General features: G+C 35.6%; 1 protein-coding gene and 1 pseudogene across 6 annotated transcripts in view; one reads left to right on the top strand and one right to left on the bottom strand.

Moving 5' to 3' along the window:
- Positions 1-21,447, top strand: part of METTL25 (methyltransferase like 25) — a 153,701-nt gene that overhangs the window by 93,928 nt on the left and 38,326 nt on the right. For 3 of the 6 annotated variants that reach the window (XM_019800442.2, XM_034644454.1, XM_019800443.2), the window contains exon 9: positions 9,575-9,668. The exons of 1 other annotated variant lie outside the window; for it this stretch is intronic. In XM_019800442.2, the coding sequence (XP_019656001.1) occupies positions 9,575-9,668 (94 nt within the window). Of the gene's footprint in view, positions 1-4,922; positions 5,081-9,574; positions 9,669-11,399; positions 16,508-21,447 lie in introns of those variants that run through there. 2 more of the 6 variants (XM_034644456.1, XM_019800446.2) reach the window with 2 other exon arrangements.
- Positions 14,333-15,150, bottom strand: LOC100466411 (annotated as a pseudogene).

Raw genomic sequence — 21,447 nt, forward strand, 5'->3', positions numbered from 1 at the left:
TTAGTTTCCTTTGATGCTATAACATATTGCTACCAATTTAGTGGCTTAAAACCAAATAAATTATCTAGCCCCCGGGAGGTCAGAAGTCCAAAGTGGGTTTCACTGTGCAACAATCAGGTAACTTCAGGGCTGCATTTCTTCTGGGGGCTCTAAGGGATAATCCATTTCTTTACCTTTGACAACTTTTAGAGGGCCCCTGCATACTTTGGCTCATAGCTCCTTCCTCAATCTTTAAAGCCCACAGCATAGCATCTTTAAATCTTTCTGTAGTTCTGACATCTTTTCTGTTTCCCTCTTCCACTTTAAAGGATCCTTGAAATTACCTTGGGCCACCTGAATAATCCAGGATTCTCTATTTTAAATTCAGCTGATTAAAAAAATTTAATTACACCTACAACCTTAATTTCTCTTTCCATGTAATATATGCATAGGTTCTGCAGATTAGAATGTGGACATCTTTGTGGACCATTCTGCTCACTACACAAAAAAATAAAATTAATCTGAACCCGTACTTTACAACAAACACAAAAATCAATTCATAGTGAATTAAAATTTAACTATGAAAGGCAATACTGTAGTACTTTTAGAAGATAGTATTGAAGAATAGTTTTATGACCTGAGATAGGGGAAGGATTTCTCAAACTAAATATAAACCTGCAAATCTTAAAAGATTGAAAATTCAATTGCATTAATATTTTTAAAGATTTTATTTATTTATTTGCCAGAGAGAGAGAGAGCATGCATATGAGAGAGCACAAGCGAAGGTGGGGCGAGGGGCAGAGGGGGAGGGATAAACAGACTCCCTGCTGGCTCAATCCCAGAACCCTGGAATCCTGACCCATGCTGAAGGCAGATACATGACTGACTGAGCCTCCCAGGTGCCCTTCAATCACATTAATATTAAGAACTTCACTTTTCAGATGTCATAGAAAGAATGGAAAGAAAAGTGACCACTGGTAGAAACTAGTTGCAAGTCCTATAACTAGAAAAAAACTAATAGCCAAAATATATAAAAAAAATTCCTGCAAATTCGTGGAAAAATTAATCTGTGTTAAAGAAAAATAGTGAAAAGACTTGATTAGTCAGTTCATAAAGATGACACCCAATGAACATAGAATAAGATGCTCAATCTTAATTAGTAATCAAGATAATGTTAAATGAAGCCACAATAGCATATTCTCTTTATAACCATGTGATATTGTGATTTGTAATAAGAAATACACATTTGGTCTTCGTCCCTGTTCCTGGCCCAGAACTCTTTAAAACCCTTGTAAATTCATAAGTGATAAGGGTACTTAGAGCATCTTTTGTTCTATGAAGTAACTCTAAGTGAGCTTCCGGATGGCTCCTGGTGTGGGACTGGTCACCAGAAAGGCCAATCCATGATTAGAAGCTTGAAATCTTCAGACTTCCCCCTCTTCTCCAGAAAGGGATGAGGGGCTGGAAATGGAATTAAAAATTGACCATGTCTATGTGAGGAAACCTCCATAAGAATTCCAGTAGTATAGGGTATGGAGAGCTCTTAGGTTGGTGAACACAACATCCACCTACAAGGAAAATGATGCACTCCAACTCCATAGGAACGGAAGTTCTTATGCGTGGAACTCTCCCAGACCTTGCACTATGTATCTCTTCCTCTGGCTACCCATCTGTATTCTTTATCGTATCCTTTAATAAACTGGGAGATGTGTTTCCTTGAGTTCTGTGAACGGTTCTAGGAAATAACTGAATCCAAGGGGAAGGAGAAAGTCATGGGAACCTAAAGTTTGTACCCTGGTTGGACAGACATTGTAAGTAACCTGGGTAACTACTACTTGCATTTGGCATCTGAAGTGGGGAGGCAATCTAGTAGGATTGAGCCTTTAACCTATGGGGATCAATGCTGTCTCTAGCTAGATAGTGCCAGAATTTATTTGAATTGTAGAATACCCAGCTGGTGTTGCAGAATTGCTTGGAAAACACACATATCCAGTGTCAGAAGCATTGTGAGTGTGCTCTTAGTCACAAGTGTTGTGAGAGTAAAGGAGAAAAACAAAAGGAGAATTTAGGTATTTCAAATTCAAAACATTAAATAAGCAAAAATTTAGAAGATTGACATTATCAAATGATAGCAAGAATGTAGAGCAACTAGAACTGTCCACATTGCTGGTGAGAGGGAAAAAAGTAGGTTTTCAATCCTTTGAAAAACGAGTTAGCACTACCCAATAAAGTCAAAAATGCCTCGTTGCCTAGTTAGTTTTACCTACTAACGTTGAAAATACTGTCTCAGAAGTTCCATGTCTAAGTATATATCCTAGAAATTCTTGTACATGTGCTCCCAGAGACTTCTACAAGAATGACCAATAGCAACAATATTTATAAGAGCAAAAATCTAGGAACCAAAAGTTAATTCATAAGAGAATGGATAAATTGTAGAATACTATGCCACAGCTAAAATGTATTAATTACAGCTACTGCATCAGTGTGGATGAATCTTGTGAATATAAAAATCATAGAAAAACTTCTACAGGATGGTTCCATTTGTATAATTCAAACAAGCACAACTGTATAATTATTTAGGAACATAAATATATGATGAACAATCAAGAAAAAATATAAGAATGATAAACACAAACAAGATTCAGTATTGTAGTTTCTTATGGGAGGGGGAACATTTGAGTAGACAGGGAGATGAGATGGGGAAGACAATGGGTGCATAGGGATTTCAATATCCTGGTAATGTTCTATTTTTTAAAGTTCGTATTGGGTACAGGGGTTCATTTTACTGACATTCTTTGTATTTATACATATTTTATAAATACTTACATGTTTGTGTTCAATAGCCATAAAATTTTAGTTTCTTTTTAGGCTACAACCCAGGCTTAGTTAAGCAACATGTTATACTCATAGTATCTATTATAATCACTTCATTATAGTGGTAAGAAAAACTAAGATACAAGTGGTTAAAAACTTGCCTAAAGTCATGCAACCTGAAAAACTAGGATTAGGACTAAATTCATAGTCTGTAAGTATTTTCACTATCTCGTGCTTCTTTTTAATTTACATTTTTGGAATATTTTAAATATGATTTGAGTTGCACAGATGTTTTTATTAGGATTGTATAAACCAAGGTTAACTTGATTGGAATCTCTGTCCAGCAAGGGTACTAAAGTCAACCACATTAACAAAATGAAGTGTAAAAATCATATGTTAATCTTAGTAGATACAGAAAAAGCATTTGACAAAATTGAACATCCATTTTTGATAAAAACTCTCTCATCAAAGTGGGTATAGAGGAAATGTACTTCAATGTAATAAAGGCCATATATGACAAGGTTACAGCTAATAACCATGCTCAATAGTGAAAAGCTTAGAGCTTTTCCTTTAAGATCAGGAATAAGACAAGGATGCCCACTCTCAGCACTTTCATTCAGCATAGTATTAGAATTCCTGGCCAGAGAATTAAGGCAAGAAAAAGAAATAAAAGACCCAAACTGGAAAGAAAGAAGTAAAACTGTCACTATTTGCAGATGACATGATTTTATAGAGAGAAGATCCTAAAGATTCAACTAAAAAACTGTTAAAATAAATGAATTCCGTAAAGTTGCAGGATATAAAATCAACATACAAAAGGTTGTTAAGTTTTTACACGCTAACAGTGAACTATCGGAAATGGAAGAAAATGATCCCATTTGTAATTGCATCAAGATATATAAAATAAGAATAAATTTAACCGAGGAGGCAAAAGACCTATACACTGAAAGCTATAAGATATTGATGAAAGAAATTGAAGAATACACAAATAAATGGTAAGATATTCCATGCTCATAGATTGGAAGAATTAATATTGTAAAAATGACCGTACTACCAAAAGCAATCTACAGATTCAATGCAATCCCTATCAAAATTCCAATGGAAATTTTCACAGAAATAGAAAATAATCCTAAAATTTGTATGGAATGGTAGTCAGAGCCATCTTGAGAAAGAAGAACAAAGCTGAAGGCATCATGCTTCCTGATTTCAAACTATATTATAAAGCTATAATAATCAAAACAGCATGGTGTTGGCATAAAAACAGGCACATAGAACAATTGAACAGACCAGAGAGCTCATGGGTAGACACCTATGCATATATGGTCAATTAATTTATGACAAAGGCAGTATGAATATCAATGAGGAAAAGACAGTCTCTTCACATGCCAAAGAATGAAACGAGACTACCAACTTACACTATACACAAAAATTAACTCAAAAATGGTTTAAAGACTTAAATGTAAACCTGAAACTGTACAACTCTTAGAAGAAAACATAGGCAATAAACTCCTTGACATCAGTTTTGGCAGGATTTTTGGATCTGACTTCAAAAGCAAAAGCAAAGGCAACAAAAGCAAAAACAAGTGGACTATATAAAACTAAAAAGCTCTGCACAGCAAAGGAAATGATAAACAAAATGAAAAGGCAACCTACCGAATGTTTGCAAGTCATATATCCAAGTAAGGGGCTAATATCCAAAATATATAAAAACTCATACAGCTCAATAGCAAAAATACAATCCAATTAAAACATGGGTAAAGGACCTGAATACACATTTTTTCAAAGAAGACATACAGATGGCCAACAGGCATGTGAAAGGATGTTCGACCTCGCTAGTCATTAGGGAAATGCAAGTCAAAACCACTGTGAGATATCACCTCACACCTGTTAGAGTGAGTGCTACCAAAAAGACAGGAAATAACAAGTGAGGATGCGGAAAAAGGGGAACACTGTGCACTGTTGGTGGGAGTATAAATTGGTGCGGCCACTATGGAAAACAGTACAGAGGTTCCTCCAAAAATTAAAAATGGAACTACCATATGATCCAACAATTTAACTTCTGGATATTTATTTGAAGAAAATGAAAATATTAATTTGAAAAGACACCTGTACCTTTATGTCCGTTGCAGACTGATTAACAATAGCCAAGATATGGCAACAACCTCAGTGTCCGCTGATGGAAGAATGGATTAAGAAACACACACACAATAGAATACTACTCAGCCATAAAAATGTATGGAATCTTCCATTTCTAAGAACAAGAATGGACCTTGAGGGCATCATTATAGTAAGTGAAATTAGTCAGGTAGAGAAAATAAATACCATATGATTTTACTTATATATGGAATCTTAAAAAAGCAAAACAAATCAAAACAAAAGAAAATGAAAAACCGAGCTTGTAGATACACAGAACGCATTGGTAGTTGCCAGAGAAGAGAAGGGTGGGGAGTGGTCAAAATGGGTAAAGAGGATCGAAAGGTACAAACTTCCAATTATAAAATAAGTAAGTCACGGGGATATAATATACAGCATGGTGACTATTGTTTATTAATAATACTATATTGCTTACTGAAAGTTGCTAAGAGAGTAAATTTTAAAAGTTCTCATCACCAGAAAAAAAAATGTTTTTGTAACTATGTATGGTTCATGTTAACTAGACTTGTGATCATTTCACGGTATATACAAAAATCAAGTCATTACCTTATATACCTGAAACTAATACAATATGTCAATTATACCTCAATTTAAAAAAAGTATAAATGCTATAGACAGAAAATAAGGTTACCTAATTACTTCTTTCTCATTTTGCTTAATTCGTTTTCTTGTTAACTAAAATAGTGTGCAAGTGATGGACACTTTTAGAATATCCAAAATATTATTCTAAAAGTTTAAGTGTACTTGTTTATAGCCTAAGATGAGAAGTAAACTTTTTCATGGACTTAAATAATAGCATTTTTACTCTATTAATTTTAATTGTGATTGAGCACTTAACATTTATGTTCAAACTCGATAATTTATAGAAAACTCTTGGTTTTATAATTAGTTCTTATCTGGAAACTTTCTTAGGGGAATAAAATGTCAAAGAAGGAATCTCATGGTGTAAAAATCTCTTCAAACACTTAGAGAGCAGGGGAAATATATACACTTTACTCACAGTTATTCTCTTTCATAATGAGTATGGTATACAGCTGTACAATAAATATTATAATTTCTGATACCTTTGTATATTACCTAGCTTAATTTTTATTTTGACTTTTCTATAATCAAATAGAAAAGTTATAAACCAGATCACAAAAACTGGCTCACAAAATTAAAACTAATTGCTTACCCATGATGTGTGGCCAAATTGAAATTAGGAAGTCTGTGACTTTTAAATTTAAGAGTAGTTTGAAGATTTTTGGAGTTCCCTTAACCATTCGCCATTTTCAGCAAAATTTTATGTTGTGGATCTCAAGTCTTTCAATATGTATTAGCATAAAAAAGGCACAAAATAATTAATTTCATAAGTATTTTGCAGTGATGGAGAAACTGGATTTTGTCATTTTCTGTCCTGCATGTGCTTGTTTTCATTTATTTGGTATACATCTACCTCACATTTTCTTAAAATTTCCTACACTAATGTTGCCTCTTTGGAAAGTGCTACATGTAAACCATGTTCTTGCAATTGTATTTTTGGAAAAGCATGTGGGTGGTATTGGATTCACTTGAGCAGAATTTTAATTAGAGCTACTGCATTCACTTTTATTAAAAGAAAGAATACTAATTCCTTTTTAGCATGCTGACCATGCTTTATTCTGACAGAGGGCCCCCTTTTAATTTGTTCTTCAAGTCCCATCATTTATCTTTCAGGAACAGTCATGTCACTTTTCTAACTTTCAAATGTTTGATAATTCCTCTTCTTTATACTCAAACAATAAAATATCCTTATTATGGCATTCAAGGCCATTTCCGATCTGTCACTAAGGTCCTTTGTAGCCTAATCCATCACCCTGTTTTTTCCCCCCTGCTCCCGAAGCAGCTGACTATGCACACTGTCCTGGCACACTGTATTATTCATTGTTTCCCATGCAATTAATTTTATATCTGGTATGCTTCCTTGGAGTTCCTCTATCTACGTGGAATATCCTCCCCATTTCTGCCACCCTTTCCTTCCACAACTTCTGGTAGGTAAAATCATAGGCACTCTTTAAAACCGAGTTTAGAAGACATCTCTGATATTTTTTCTTTTCTCCTTCTCACCATCTTCTCTTCTCCCATAGGACTTAATCTGTGATTTACAGTTCTGATCAAACCTGATAGTACAATTAGTCGTTTGTGTCTACTCCTCTACCACCTAGTGAGTTCCTCGAAGGCCAGTTTTTAGTTTTATTACATGAAACGGTGTACCATAGTGTTTAAGAGCATAGATTCTGAAAATCCTTTTGGGACCCCATATTCCCCTTCAACTATCTTTTATCTGTTCTTTTCTTTACTGGAAAATTCCTTGAAAATGCTTCCAATTTCTTTCCCTTTTTCTCTTGAATTCCATCCAGATTTTACTTCCATTACTCCATCAAATCACCCTTTCAGGGGCACTAATGACCCACTAATGACTAAATCCCATTGTCAATTCTCAACCATCTTAATTTGTCCTGTCATCGGTATTTTACACAATTTACCACTCAAGTGGTGGTCCTTTTTCTCTTATATTGTAAGCAAAATCCTTCATAAGATACCTTTTGCCCTTTCTCTCTCTCTCTTTTTTTTTTTTGGGGGGGTTTATTTTGCTGATTCCTCTTCTTTCAAATCTCTAATTGTTGGAGTGCTTTTATTTTTTTAAATCTATACTTACTACCTAGGTGATCTCATTATGTCTCATGCCTTTACCATCTATATGCTGATGAATCCCAAACTATAGTCCAGTTAATAACAAACAGTCTTATTCTTCCCATTGCTTGGGCTAGAAATCTTGGAGGCAGCGTTTTCTCACACTGCCTAGATACAACAATTTTGTAGTCTCTACCATCAAAATATATCTAAAATTCTCTTGTTACCATCCTCAGGGTCACCACCCTGTTCTACACCTCTCCTCTAGATTATTGTAATAACTTCCTAACTGGTCTTAGTGCTTCTATTTTCACCACCTATAGTAGGTATGATGTACGTATCTATTACATGATATCTGTTATACATAAGATACATAAGTATGTGTAGGATCTGAGAATTACACAAAAACCTATAAGAGATAGAATTACTGTTTCCTGGAACCTATATCTATTCAAACAGCTATTATTTAAAAGCAGTGATGAAATAACAAATGAAGAAGGATACAGGCTATAGAAATTCAAAAATAGAAAGGATTGTTGCTTGTCATGTTACCAAAAAGAATACATAATTTGAGCTTGTTCATATAGGGTGATTCTAGTTTAACTGAGCTGAAGAAGAGAGTGGAGAACCTTATAATCCACTAGGAAATGATTGAATAAGCAAATGCACCAAGACATAACTGTGGAGAATAGTCTGAAACAATGAGTAGAGAAAACTGAATTCTGGATTGTAGTGGGAAAATATGGGAGTAGCCAGAAAATAGTGGGCCCTGATCGCTGAACTAAGGAGTTTCAAATTTATCCCAAGAAATGGCAGAGGTGTTGAAAGTTTTTTGAGCAGGGAAGTAGTAAATAAAAATGTGCCTCTAAGAAAATATGACAGTGCAGGCAAAAATGAAGAGGACAGATTTCAGTCTTAAATAGTAAGTAGCTATAATAATTAGGACTTGAGGTAATCATAAGTGGAATTGAGGTGGCCATCTAGAAATGCAGTGGGAAGAATATATTTGCGATATATTTCAAAGGAAGAATTGATAGACCTTCATGTCTAATTAATCAGAGCGATTAATATTTATACTGCCAAGAGTAATAAGTGGTTTTATTCATTGTTTTTGATAACTTGGAAGTGGTGAATTTTTTTATTCCCTTGATTTTTATATTCTACCTCAGTTGCAACCAAAATTGTGCAATGTGATAGTCTGGCATTTCATTATTTAAATTTAAAACCATCTCATGATATTTTGTTTAAACTGTGGTGAAAATCTGCAGGGCATAAATGAGATCAAGTCAGACCCAACTCAGCATATGGTGCTTTAATGGCTGGCACTGAAGGAGTTCTCTTTGCATAGCTGTTGAATTTTTGCCACCATCAGCAGGTGTTGCAGTGAAATATGCACTATAATGTTGCCAGTAAAATTAAATGTGTTTTGTAGCATAATGGAAACTTTTGAAAGACCTATAGTTCTCTTTAAAAATTAAGCTTTTTAATATTGTAAGTTTACAAGTCCTTTCTCATAGTATTGTCTTCAAATACCGTTTTCCACTGCTGTATGTTGAAGGAATTCTCAGAAGCAGATCTTAAACACTTTATAATATATAATTTAAAAACGTTTACAAAAATATTACTACATTTTTGTCAAATCTGAAGCTTTTGCTGGATACACAGAAAATATTTAAAAATATTTTGTGATTGAATTTAAAATCATCCATAGAGGCGCCTGGGTGGCACAGCGGTTAAGCGTCTGCCTTCGGCTCAGGGCGTGATCCCGGTGTTATGGGATCGAGCCCCACATCAGGCTCCTCCGCTATGAGCCTGCTTCTTCTTCTCCCACTCCCCCTGCTTGTGTTCCCTCTCTCGCTGGCTGTCTCTATCTCTGTCAAATAAATAAATGGAATCTTAAAAAAAATAAAATAAAATAAAATCATCTATAATTTAAATTGGAAAAACTAAAAAGTGGTTCACTTTTATTTTGCAGTGATCGGCATGTTGGTAAAATTTATTCCAAATCCTCTTCCTTTCTGGACTATGTCAGAAAGTCTCTAAAGAAGCTTGGATTAGAGGAGTTCAAGGTCAGTGTATGGTTGTTGTTTTCATAAAAAAACAAAACAATACAGGGGCTCAGTCGTTAAGCGTCTGCCTTCGCCTCAGGGCGTGATCCTGGTGTTCTGGGATCGAGCCCCATGTCAGGCTCCTCCGCTGGGAGCCTGCTTCTTCCTCTCCCACTCCCTCTGCTTTGTGATCCCTCTCAGGCTGCCTGTCTCTCTCTGTCGAATGAATAAATAAAATCTTTAAAAAAAAAATACAAAACAGGAGAACTTCTATGGGGTAATGAATTGAGATGATACAAAATAATTTACCTTCTACTTTTCTCCCGTTTGTGTAAAACATCTAATTACATTGAGACCATACCTCATTACCTTTATTCCAAGTTCATCTTTCCTGTCAATGTGGATGGTTTGCTGTCCTACATCTCTAGAGAGACTCCCCCTTAGGTTTATTCAGGTACCATGTACCAATTCTCAAAACGGTTAAAAAGCAAGATAACAGAATAAATGGGAGTTGTAAGTAAAGCAAGGGCAGTAAAACAATAAATTTATTTAATGTAGTATTTTTAAATTTATTTAATTTGTTATTTAATTTATTATACAATGCATTTATTTAAAGACTGTATAATTAAAATAAAAAATCTTAAATTCAAAAGCCTTTTTGAATGGGAGAATCCTGGAAAGTGGTGACATCATAGAGGGGGCCCAAGCTAATAATTGAGAATCTAATGTTGAAGATAAAATAATAAGCTGGTTGGCTAGTAGTAATAAATATTCTAACCCTGAGGAAAAAAAATAAACTTTCAATTCAGAGTTATTGACTAAAGTATCAAGTTGAACTTAGATCACTCTGGTATCTTGGGTTTTTGTGTTCGTTGGTTTGTGTTTTTTGTTTGTTTTGAGGGGGCAGGGGCAGAGAGAGAGAATCTTAAGTAGGTCATGCCCAGAGTGAAGCCAGACACAGGGCTCCATCTCACAACCCTGAGATCATGACCTGAACTGAAATCAAGAGTCGGACACTTAACCAACTGAGCCACCCGAGTGCCCCACTCTGGTATTGGAATTGATTATTAATTGAAATAAAGAATAAAATAGATGGTTTAGAGGAATGAGATGGATTTCTTGAAAAAGTAACACAGGTATGATTACATTGTATCAAAGCTAAAGGATATTATTTATTGTACCAGTTGTCACTTACTCCCCAGTTGCTTTATTATTTAAAGCAGTTAGACTGTTATTAATCAGATTCCTCCTCTGTAAAATGGCATTCAAAAGCATTTCTAACTCATATGATTTGAGATTAAATGAGGTAATATATGGATAATACCAAGCACTGTGTTTTTATACATAGTTTTTGTTTGTAAATACAAACAAAATAGTATGAGTTAATTTAGTTTTTATATATAGTTTTTATTAGATATTATAGATATTATATATTATATTAGGATACTATTATATTAATGTTATTATAATTAATAATATTATATTTTATGTATAGTTTTTATTATTCTGATCTTTGTGTGTCTCTACCAGTAATAACACAATTGATATGACTCTTACCAGTATTTTTATTTAGTCACCAAATGAAGATCCTTCTAGTCTTATACAAATAAATGAGAATAGACAACTTTAATCCTAGTTATTTTATTCCTGGGTTTTTAAAAAAATATTTTTAATAAATCAGACTGGTTTTCCTTCCAATCAGTCTTATTTAGTGCACATCTTTATTCTGTATCTCAATTTTATGTCTTGCAGTAATGTCAAGAACACAAACCTAAGCAGCATTTTCACAGATGAAGAGCTAAGTTTTTACTTAAACTAAAAATATATTATCCTTTGCCAAAAACTAAACAGCAAAAATCCAGAAAAAATGTTACTTACCCTTCCTGATAGCTTTCTCTTCCTAGGTTTGTCTTTAATAGTAACCATAGTAGATGTTCCGTAATATGCTTATTATATTACTGATAGGAATTTTTTTTTTAAGAGAAAGAGAGAACAAGGTGTGTGGGGGAGAGTCAGAGAGAAAGAATCTGGAACAGACTCCCCACTGAGTGCAGAACCCGATGCGGGACTCCATCACCCGATGAGGGGCGACCCTGAGATTATGATCTGAGCTGAAACCAAGTCAGATGCTTAACTGAGCCACTCAAGCACCCCTAACAGGAATACTAATAATAGCTAATAGTTACTAAGCATTCACTGTGTGGTAGTTATTGTGCTAAGAAAATCACAACATTATCTCATTTACTCTTCACAAAAACACTTACGGTAGATTCTATCATTATTCCCAGTGTAATGATCTAGAATGAGAGGTGTAGAAAAAGGCAAGTCATTTTCCCAGAGTCAAGAGCTAGCAAGTAGTAAAGGTGGAACTTGAGCACAGATTCAGCTAACATCAAAACCTCAACTGTTAACCACCACTATACTGAAAAGTGAAATGAAAAAAGAAAAAAAAGACTGATGTAGTTAAGTATCACCATGTAAAATCATTCTTAAATTATTTTTTGTATTAGTTATAAAGGCAATAATAGTGCCCTACTGATTTTCTCATAATACTATTTAAGCTCATTAAGAACAAATATATCAGACAAAATGGGTTAGAAGACAAAAAGGAGCAAGAAACCCAAGCTGGAAGACTCTGGGGGAGAAAGGTTCAGAACAACATAATAACAACATAACAAGTATTTAAAAGGATGCACTGGTGAAAGGAAGGAAAGAAATGAGTACATGTTTTGGGGGTGGGGGGTATTTGATTTTTAAGCAAGAGAAATTGAGTAAGTTTTATCTGTCAGGTCAGAGTTGTTGGAAGGAGCATAAACCAAAGTTATGTTTTCTATCCAATACAAATTCCTAATATTTTTCTTCCATATCATGAAGTATCAATGCTCAAATTTAAGTTTTGACAAGCTCAGTAAAAAAGAGATTTGTGTATGGTTTCATTTTAAAAATGAAATTAATTTTCATATGCAAGCATTAAAAAGTAGGTACTAAAAAATATCAAAACCATTTAAGTTCAAAATGATAAATATACCACAACACTTAAAAGATCTTTGACTAAATTTATAATCATTTATTGGTAAACTTACATAGTTGGAAGTATGGTAAGTGCTTTGATGTGTTTCTAATCTTTTAAAGCAGATCTCTTAATATTCAAAACTATGTAGTAATAAAGTGTCTAGAAAATCCCTTCATGTGCTCTGGATATATTTTGTTACAAGAAATCATGTTAAACATATGGAAGTAAACAGAAAACATTCTCAAACAAATTATCATTCCAAAGAAGACCAGAGCCCCATGTACTAGATATATAAGTGGGTTATGCGCACCTTAAAAGCTTAGTCCGTAATTCCTGTAGTCAGTTGTGAAACACTGGACATTTTCTCTTAGAGCAGGATTTGGCAGCACTACTGACATTTGGGTAAGTCTTTGTTGTGGGAGGCTGTCCTATGCATTGGGGATGTTTAGCAGCATCCCTGATCTCTACCCACCAAATGTCAGCAGTAGCACCCCAGTGGTATAAAAAAAAAAATTATTAATTAAAAGAAAGAGATAATCTCCAGAAATTGCTGAAAATTCCCTGGGGAGTGAAATCCCTACTCCCCACCCCCAGTTGAGGTCCACTATCTTCGAGCATTTGTCATCTTAGTAATTCAATTTGCAATCATCCAACATTCCTATTATAAACCCCATATATTTGTTTAAATGCCATTTTACATGTTACACCAAGAGACAGGGAGAGAGGAAGTGGGGAAGAAGCAGTGATTCTGTTCTTACATTTTGAAGACTTTTTATTCAAAACAATTCCCTCCTTGATCTTTCATTTTGTATAGCTCTAACCGCCTATAGGCAATATTGTTTCAGGTCTATTTAAGCAGAGTGTTTAGATTCTGTAGTAAAGTTAAGCCTAACTCTGTAACCACTGTAAACAATAAATTGTGGCAGAACATCAGCTACCTTGTATCAGCAAATATACTGTTTATAATGAATTTCTTAGAATGAAACATTTGAGTAAAATTCTGATAACAGTTACTTCTTTGTAAAACATTTTCATAGGACTTGAGTATTAACATCTTAATGCTAATTAGAATGTTAAAATATCCAAAATATTAACATCCTAATGATTAGCTTTACCTAAATATTAAAAAAAAGGATTAGGTATTTTCAAACTTTATCTTCTGTCCCAAATTTGGGTATCTCACCAATTTCAGAAAACCTCAAAATTGTCTTAAAGTTTTCATGATTTCTTCATAGTCCATAACATTTTGCTTTCTTTTGTCAATTGATAATTACTTTCCTGCTTTTCTGTCTCTTTCTCCTAGCTTATACTGCATGTACACAAATGCGCAATTGCAAACATGCACATATCCTTTGGATTTTAAAAGCATCAGAATTGGGTATTATTTGCTAGACAAAAAATGAGCTGAGTATTTGTTTATAAGAAGAGAGAAGGAAAAGCTTATTTTCTAGAACTTGTGTGTTATATAATGAATACTCAAATAATTGAAGTTAATCTCACATATTGAGAAGTAAAATAAAGACAATAAAACTGGTGATTTGATGGGGATGCTGTAGTGTGGAATGGGTAGAGTTGAAAACTGCTAACCTAAAACCTTAATGGAAGTAAGTGAAGGATAATTTATTTATTTTTTTAATGGATCAGTTATTTAATTAGGTTCTTTATAAGAAAATTAGAGCACCAATTTGTGAGGATAAACTCCATTTGTGAAAGAAAACACAGAATGCAGATAGACCTGAAGCTGAGGAACAGCTTTGATTGTTGGCACAATTTGTGAGTCCACAGCTTTCTGATCAACCTTGGGCTGCTCTGTAATCTCATATTTCTCTTTCTCTGAGTCAAAGATCTTGCCTTCCTGGTGTCTGGGTTTACACAGCTTCTTCTTCTTGAAGTAAGCATCAGTGAGATGTTTTGGTATTTTCACACTGTTGATATCAATTTTGGTGGAGGTGGCAATGACAAATTTCTGGTGTGTTCTACACAGAGGAACTTACTGAGGGCCAGAGATCCAGTCACAAGTAGCAAGCCACTGCTCAGTCACTTCAGGAAAACTACCCTCTTGTCTCTGTGGCACCCAGTGAGGATGATCAGAATGGTCCCAGGAGTGGTACTTGTGCACAGTTTTCTCACTTGCTGCCTGAAAGGTCTTTTTTACTGTGGCTCAGCAGCTTTCAAGGTGCATCTTCAGTCGGATAATACCTAGGCATTTTGCAAAGTTTAACCACATTCTTGTCACCATCACCTGGTTTAGTGACAACAGGAAGAACCTTCTCCTTTTTCTTCTCAATCCAGAATTTAGCTACTGAATACTTCCTCTTGTATATGGCCTTTCTGGAATACATAGCCAATCAGGAATATCTGCCAATTCCTCTGACTAGGACAGGATTTCTCTTTCTTTTGTGTTTTAGCCTTGAGATTACCCTTCTTAACCTTGCCACCAGGATCAGCCTTCTTGGTTTCAGGCTGCTTCTCAGCCTTTTCGCCTGCCATCTTGAAAGATAGGAAAGAGCAGTAAAGGAGAATTTAGAAAAATATTCTTAGTTATGTTTCCAAAATGGAACAACAAAAGGAAACCTTTGAGACCAAAATGATTTAGTTATTCATCAACAAACACTTATTTTGAAAAATCTCCCATGTGTCAAGAACAGTGTAAACTCTGGGGCTACAAAGATAATTAAGATATAACCCATTTAGAAAGAAAACAAGTGATTATAATATAGCATGAACCTACAACAATAGACACACATATAAAGTAGGATGGAAGCATAGAGAAAGGAGCAACCCATTCTGCCTGTGAAGATTTCACAAAAGATATGTCATTCCTACATTTGGTCTTGAAGAATGTGTAGGAGTTCATCAAGCAGACAAAGTGGGCAAGTAGGGACCAAGGAATTAATTGCAGGTTCCGGGGTGGGGGTTGCAAAAACACAGATGTGAGAAACATGATTCTGAACTCAGCATTACTGGAACACAAGACGCAGCAGTGAGAGATGAGGTTAAAGGAGTGGGCACATGTGGAGAGGCCAAGTAAACTGATCTTTGGATGTTAAATCAGAGACCTATCAGAGCTAAGAATAATCACCGGGTGGTTTAAATACAGGTGAGAGGGCAGGAATTATTCCACAGGAAAGCCAACAAGTGTAAAAGCTTATGAACTCTTCCATGTGGTAACGTATAAAATAGTAATGATAGGTGAATCTAAGTAATGGGTATATAGATGTTCATTGCACTTTCTGAAGCTTTAATTTAAAAGACAAAATTTGGAAATCTGAAACCACCAAACCCAAAGGAAGTGAACCTCACACGAAGTACAAACAACAAAAGTTTTTGGAGCATTAAAAATACAGCCTGCATTAATACTGAGAAGGGTGGGAGCCAATTAGAGAAGATAAACCTCTTCTGGTAAAGGACAGAAATTGTTTCAGGTCTTTTTCGAGGCTTTTACTAGATCATCTCCTCAGAGATACTGTGGCCCAGCCTTAAGCCTGCCTATGAGTCTGATACAAATGTACCTTTGTGCTGCCACTAACCTTGACCCCTACTGACTGTGACTCACCTGCCAAAGCTGCTGGCTCCCAGCTGTCAAAAGCCACATTTAGACAGATTCCTCACCTACTAATCAAACATCCTTTGCCTTACATAAAATATTAATCATTGTCCACATTTTGTAATTATAATTCTACATTTTAGGAAAACAGTCCAGCAAGCATGTAGACCATCAGTATAGTTTATATTCAGACCATTTTTTCTTTTTCTTTTTTTTTTTTAAGATTTTGAGAGTGAGCAAGCAAGAGAGAGCACGAGAAGGGGGGAGGGGTAGAAGGAGAGGGAGAAGCAGACTCCCCAGTGAGCAGGGAGCCCATACAGGGCTCAATCCCAGGACCCTAGGATCATGACCTGAGCCAAAGGCAGAAGCCTAACCCACTGAGCCACCCAGGCGCTCCTCAGACTATCTTTGTTTCTTTATAGAAAGTTGCTCCACATTAGAATTCGTACCTTAACGAGCTTGATTTTTTCCTATTGGAAAATAGCTGTGAAGGATCTCATTTTAATACTTTTAAGTGTCATAGCAGACCATCTGTTTACTATTTGTTTACAGATTGTCAATAGTCAAAAACACCATGGATGTAAAACTTCTTGTATAAAGATTTTGTATGTCAAGTTCTTCCAGTTCAGAAAGGAAGGAAGGAAGAAAAAAGTTCAGAACAAAATTAATTGGAAGGTTATTCCAAACTTTCAATGGACCTTGGGAGAAAAAAAAATCATAGGACAATGATTCGGAGATCACTTCTCTGGGAACTATGTAGTAAATTATTTCCTTTTCCAGAAACTCAGTAGTTCTCATCTCCCATACCAGGACCTGAGAGCTCTGAAGAGTTCATTTTCTTGCAAGAATGTCATTTGTATATTGTGTATCTAGCAGAACAGGTTGATGTATGTGACAAGACTCTATGACTTCAACTGAGTACTTGTTCAAGTGCTTGAGCAGCTTAAGTACTTCCTCTTTAGGAAACTTTTGGCCCTGCTTATGGGTACAAGTGCAGTTCCTTTCGCGCAGTCAGGTAAGTACTAAAGAGTTAGGGGAGCTTTAAAGAGAGTTCTGTTTGGAAATCAGAAAGTGCATGAGCTTTTTCCAAGTGTAAATCCGGACATGTTATGGGGCCTCAGAAGTCTAACCATGGCAGCAGGTAGGATTTTCCAGAATACTGCTCAAATCCTTGCCTTTGCTTCTGGTACTCTGATGTCGTCACTATCTTCCAAAACAGCTTCATCTTCAGGCTTTAAATTTCTATTTTTCCCCTTTGTTCAGTGTTTAGTGCTTTTCCCCCCCTTGCTCACGAGCTAGAGATCATGTGACCTGTCTAGTATGTTTTTTGGATTCTCAGGAGAGCTCTGATTCTTAATGATAAAACCCTAATCCCTATCTATTATGCCTTCTAATTTTATCTCAGTTAAGCCTCATTATTTCAGAATGTGGCCTTGAATCCCCCAACAGCTGCAGTTGAATTACCTATAGTATCTCATGAATGTCCCATGATTTCTTGGTCCTTACCTCAGTAACAGTAAAGAACTGTATACTAAATCCCCCTCTCTACTTTTAATGCACATATTATCCATCCAAATTCTAGATACCCAAGCCCTACCTTTTTTCTTTAATTTTTTTAATTGAGTAAGGTTGACACACAGTGTTCTGTTACCCTCAGGTATACAGCATAGCGATTCAACTTCTTTATACATTATGCTGTGCTCAACACAAGTGTAGCTACCATCTGTCACTATACAACACTATTACAATACTATTGACTACATCCATATGCCGTGCCTTTCATTCCAGTGACTTCTTCATGCCATAGCTGGAAACCTGTATCTCCCACTCCCCTTTACCCATTTTGCCCATCCTCCCTCCCCTCTAGAAACCATCAGTTTGTTCTCCGTATTTTAGGTCTGATTCTACTTTTTCTTTGTTTATTCACCTGTTTTTTTTAGATTCCACATATGAGTAAAATCACATGGTCTTTTTCTTTCTCAGTCTAACTTACTTCACTTAGTATGATACCCTCTGGATCTTCCTGTGTGGTCATAAATTTCCATATCAAATCACATCATTAAAGAACTATATTCTACTATTTACAGCCCTGTGCCTACAGCAGTTCATCCCTGTAGGGTTGCATTATCAGAATTATGACTAAATTGTTTGCTTTTATTATGGTTTTAAGAAGGAAGATATGTGGTCATTTGGTTGCAAGAAATAAAGATTTACTCAGGGTTTCTAAATAATTTGTAGGAGACTATTCCAGGAATACATACACTTACAGAAAGACAGATCTCTTGGCTTCATGAAAACCAAGAAACTGATGTACAGCCTAGTCTCCTCAGAATGTGTTTTGTTAATGAGAGCTCTGAACTAACAGCTATTTCACTCTTTGTTCTAGGTAATTTTTCTCTCCAGATTTTTGTTTATTGATAAGTTGTTTATTCATGACTCTGCTTCCCACCTGCAGCAAACTTTGTATATCACTTTCATCACTTCCCCTCTCTGCACATCTACCACTGCCGCCCCCCCCCACCGCCCCTACCCAGAAAAATAAGATCAGAGTTGATTCATTTGATCGCTTTCACAGCTGTTTGGATAGAATTTTTATAAATAAACACCCTAAATCAAATAAGGTGAGATAGGTAGAAAATGGGAAACTGTGCCCGCAGGAAGATTTTTACATAAGTTGCAGCCTAGGATTCTTTCCCCAAGCAGTGATTAGGCAGAAACACATTAAAATGGGGCTTAAGTTTTAGAGGCATTCAGAGTCTTAAGGTATTTGGTATGAGCATACTTTTGGACATTCAATAAAGACAATATTTCAAAGCTTTTTCATGTCCTCTAGGTTCTGTTATATAACAATCTGCATAATAATTTAATTTTTCATGATAGGATTATCTCCTCCAAAGAACACTCAACTTATTTCTTTTTTGCCTTAGCTATCAAGAGGCTCAAATGTACATTTATGCTTGATTCTAGCAGCTGTCCTAAGCTAGGTGACTTTTGTATCATGTTTTTCTCCTTTGAATTATACACTCTTGAGAGTTCATCCTTTCTTTAATGACCCTCCTATTGATATGTTTTTATGCTTCATATTATAAGCCACCTCAAATTATCCTTGAAAATGAGCATACTGTTAATAATAAAGTATCCTGTGACTTATGATTGTATAGATTTGTAGCAAATACCTTTGGGAAAAGAACAAGAGTTAACAATTATACTTTTAAATTGAGATCAAAAACAGTATGTCAGGGGCGCCTGGGTGGCACAGCGGTTAAGTGTCTGCCTTCGGCTCAGGGCGTGATCCCGGCGTTACGGGATCGAGCCCCACGTCAGGCTCCTCTGCTGGGAGCCTGCTTCTTCCTCTCCCACTCCCCCTGCTTGTGTTCCCTCTCTCGCTGGCTGTCTCTATCTCTGTCAAATAAATAAATAAAATCTTTAAAAAAAACCAGTATGTCAGTATTCTATGTAAAAACCACGCCTAATAACATTTTAATGACAACTGCACAAGAAAATAAAGGGATATTTCCACTATGCAATAAAACATTCTTACATGCTGCAAGTCTAATTCTATATAAGAAGAGTCATATTGCCTATAAAAATTATCTTTTTTCACCTACTAACCACAGAGAAGCATTAGGTACAGAAATGTCCCCCTGACGGTGAATAGCTCGAGGAAGTAGTAGAAGATATGATATAATCGCTGAAAGAATAGGAAAATACATTATGCCTTTTATTTATTTTGTTATTTAAGGAAGAAAAAGAGCTGCTTAATTATCTTAGTTTTTAATACTGCTTTTAATATAGGACATAACATCAGTTTTAATGTTACATTATTTTAGATTATTAGAATTTTTGATGTGTACAAAATCTGCAAATTACCTAATTCAAATGAAGAATATGTAATAATTATATAACGTATCAGTAATCCTTTTTATTTTTTTTTTAAATATTTTATTTATTTATTTGACAGAGATAGAGACAGCCAGCGAGAGAGGGAACACAAGCAGGGGGAGTGGGAGAGGAAGAAGCAGGCTCATAGCAGAGGAGCCTGATGTGGGGCTCGATCCCATAATGCCGGGATCACACCCTGAGCCGAAGGCAGACGCTTAACCGCTGTGCCACCCAGGCACCCCAGTAATCCTTTTTAGAATAACTATGAGCTGAACTTAATATTTTATATGTAGATTCTATTCTTCATGTAGTAGAAAGTTCAAATTTTAGTTCTATTAACTAGTTATTGAACATGTACATATTAGACAATATGGAAAGAACTTTATGTTGCTTTCTTTTTAAGAAAACTTATTGTCCATAAATTTCAAGCTTATGAATATTAGTTACATACATAATTACATTATTTCTAGAAGTAAGAATCATACTGACTCAGCCTTTGTACTGTATACTCCAGAAGAATCACAGTGACACTAATCTTTCGAGTAATAGCATGGATAACTTTCTTTGTTAATCTAAGATTATTAGAACCACTTCAGCTTCATTGCCACTGGCTTTGCCTTCCCAGCAACCTGTGCAGATCAGCTAATAGGCCTCACCTCCCCATCCATCTACCTTAGTTCTTTAGCCAATTATGACCTAGCCAAGGGGATGTCACCAGCCTCAGTCTTACATCTAGTGGTGAGAACTAAGTCAATTGCTAATCCATTTTTGATCTTGTACGATGTGGGAGGATATCTAAACAACTGTGTATCTCTCATCCACTCATCCAGCCTACTTTCTGTGAAATTGCAGTATGATCCAAGTTTGCTTACCTGGGCCCCCTTATATAGATCTATAAAAAGACAACTCTAATAAGTGAGTGAATGAATGAATAGACAAATCTCCCATGGAAAGGAATTCCAGATAATCTCTTTGGATACTGCACCCTCAAGGAGATGAAGTATAACTCCCCACTCCCTAAATGTAGGCTATATGTAGTGACTTTCTTACAAAGTGTACAGTATGAAAAGTAGAAAAAAGAGGAACTTTAAAGGAAAAAACCTGACAAACACTGTCTCAGCCAGGTGATCAATGTCAATATCAATGATGATAAGTTAGTTATATTAATAGATACCCTTGAGAGACACCTGGGTGTCTCAATCCGTTAAGTGTCTGCCTTTCAGTTCAGGTCACGATCCCAGGGTTCTGGCATAGAGTCCTGCATCAGGCTTCTTGCTCAGCAGGGAGCCTGCTTCTCCCTCTGCCTGTTGCTCCCCCTGCTTGTCCTCTCTCTCTCTCTCTCTCTCTGACAAATAAAT

This window comes from Ailuropoda melanoleuca, chromosome 15 (genome assembly GCF_002007445.2).
Source record: "Ailuropoda melanoleuca isolate Jingjing chromosome 15, ASM200744v2, whole genome shotgun sequence".
NCBI classification, from domain to species: domain Eukaryota; kingdom Metazoa; phylum Chordata; class Mammalia; order Carnivora; family Ursidae; genus Ailuropoda; species Ailuropoda melanoleuca.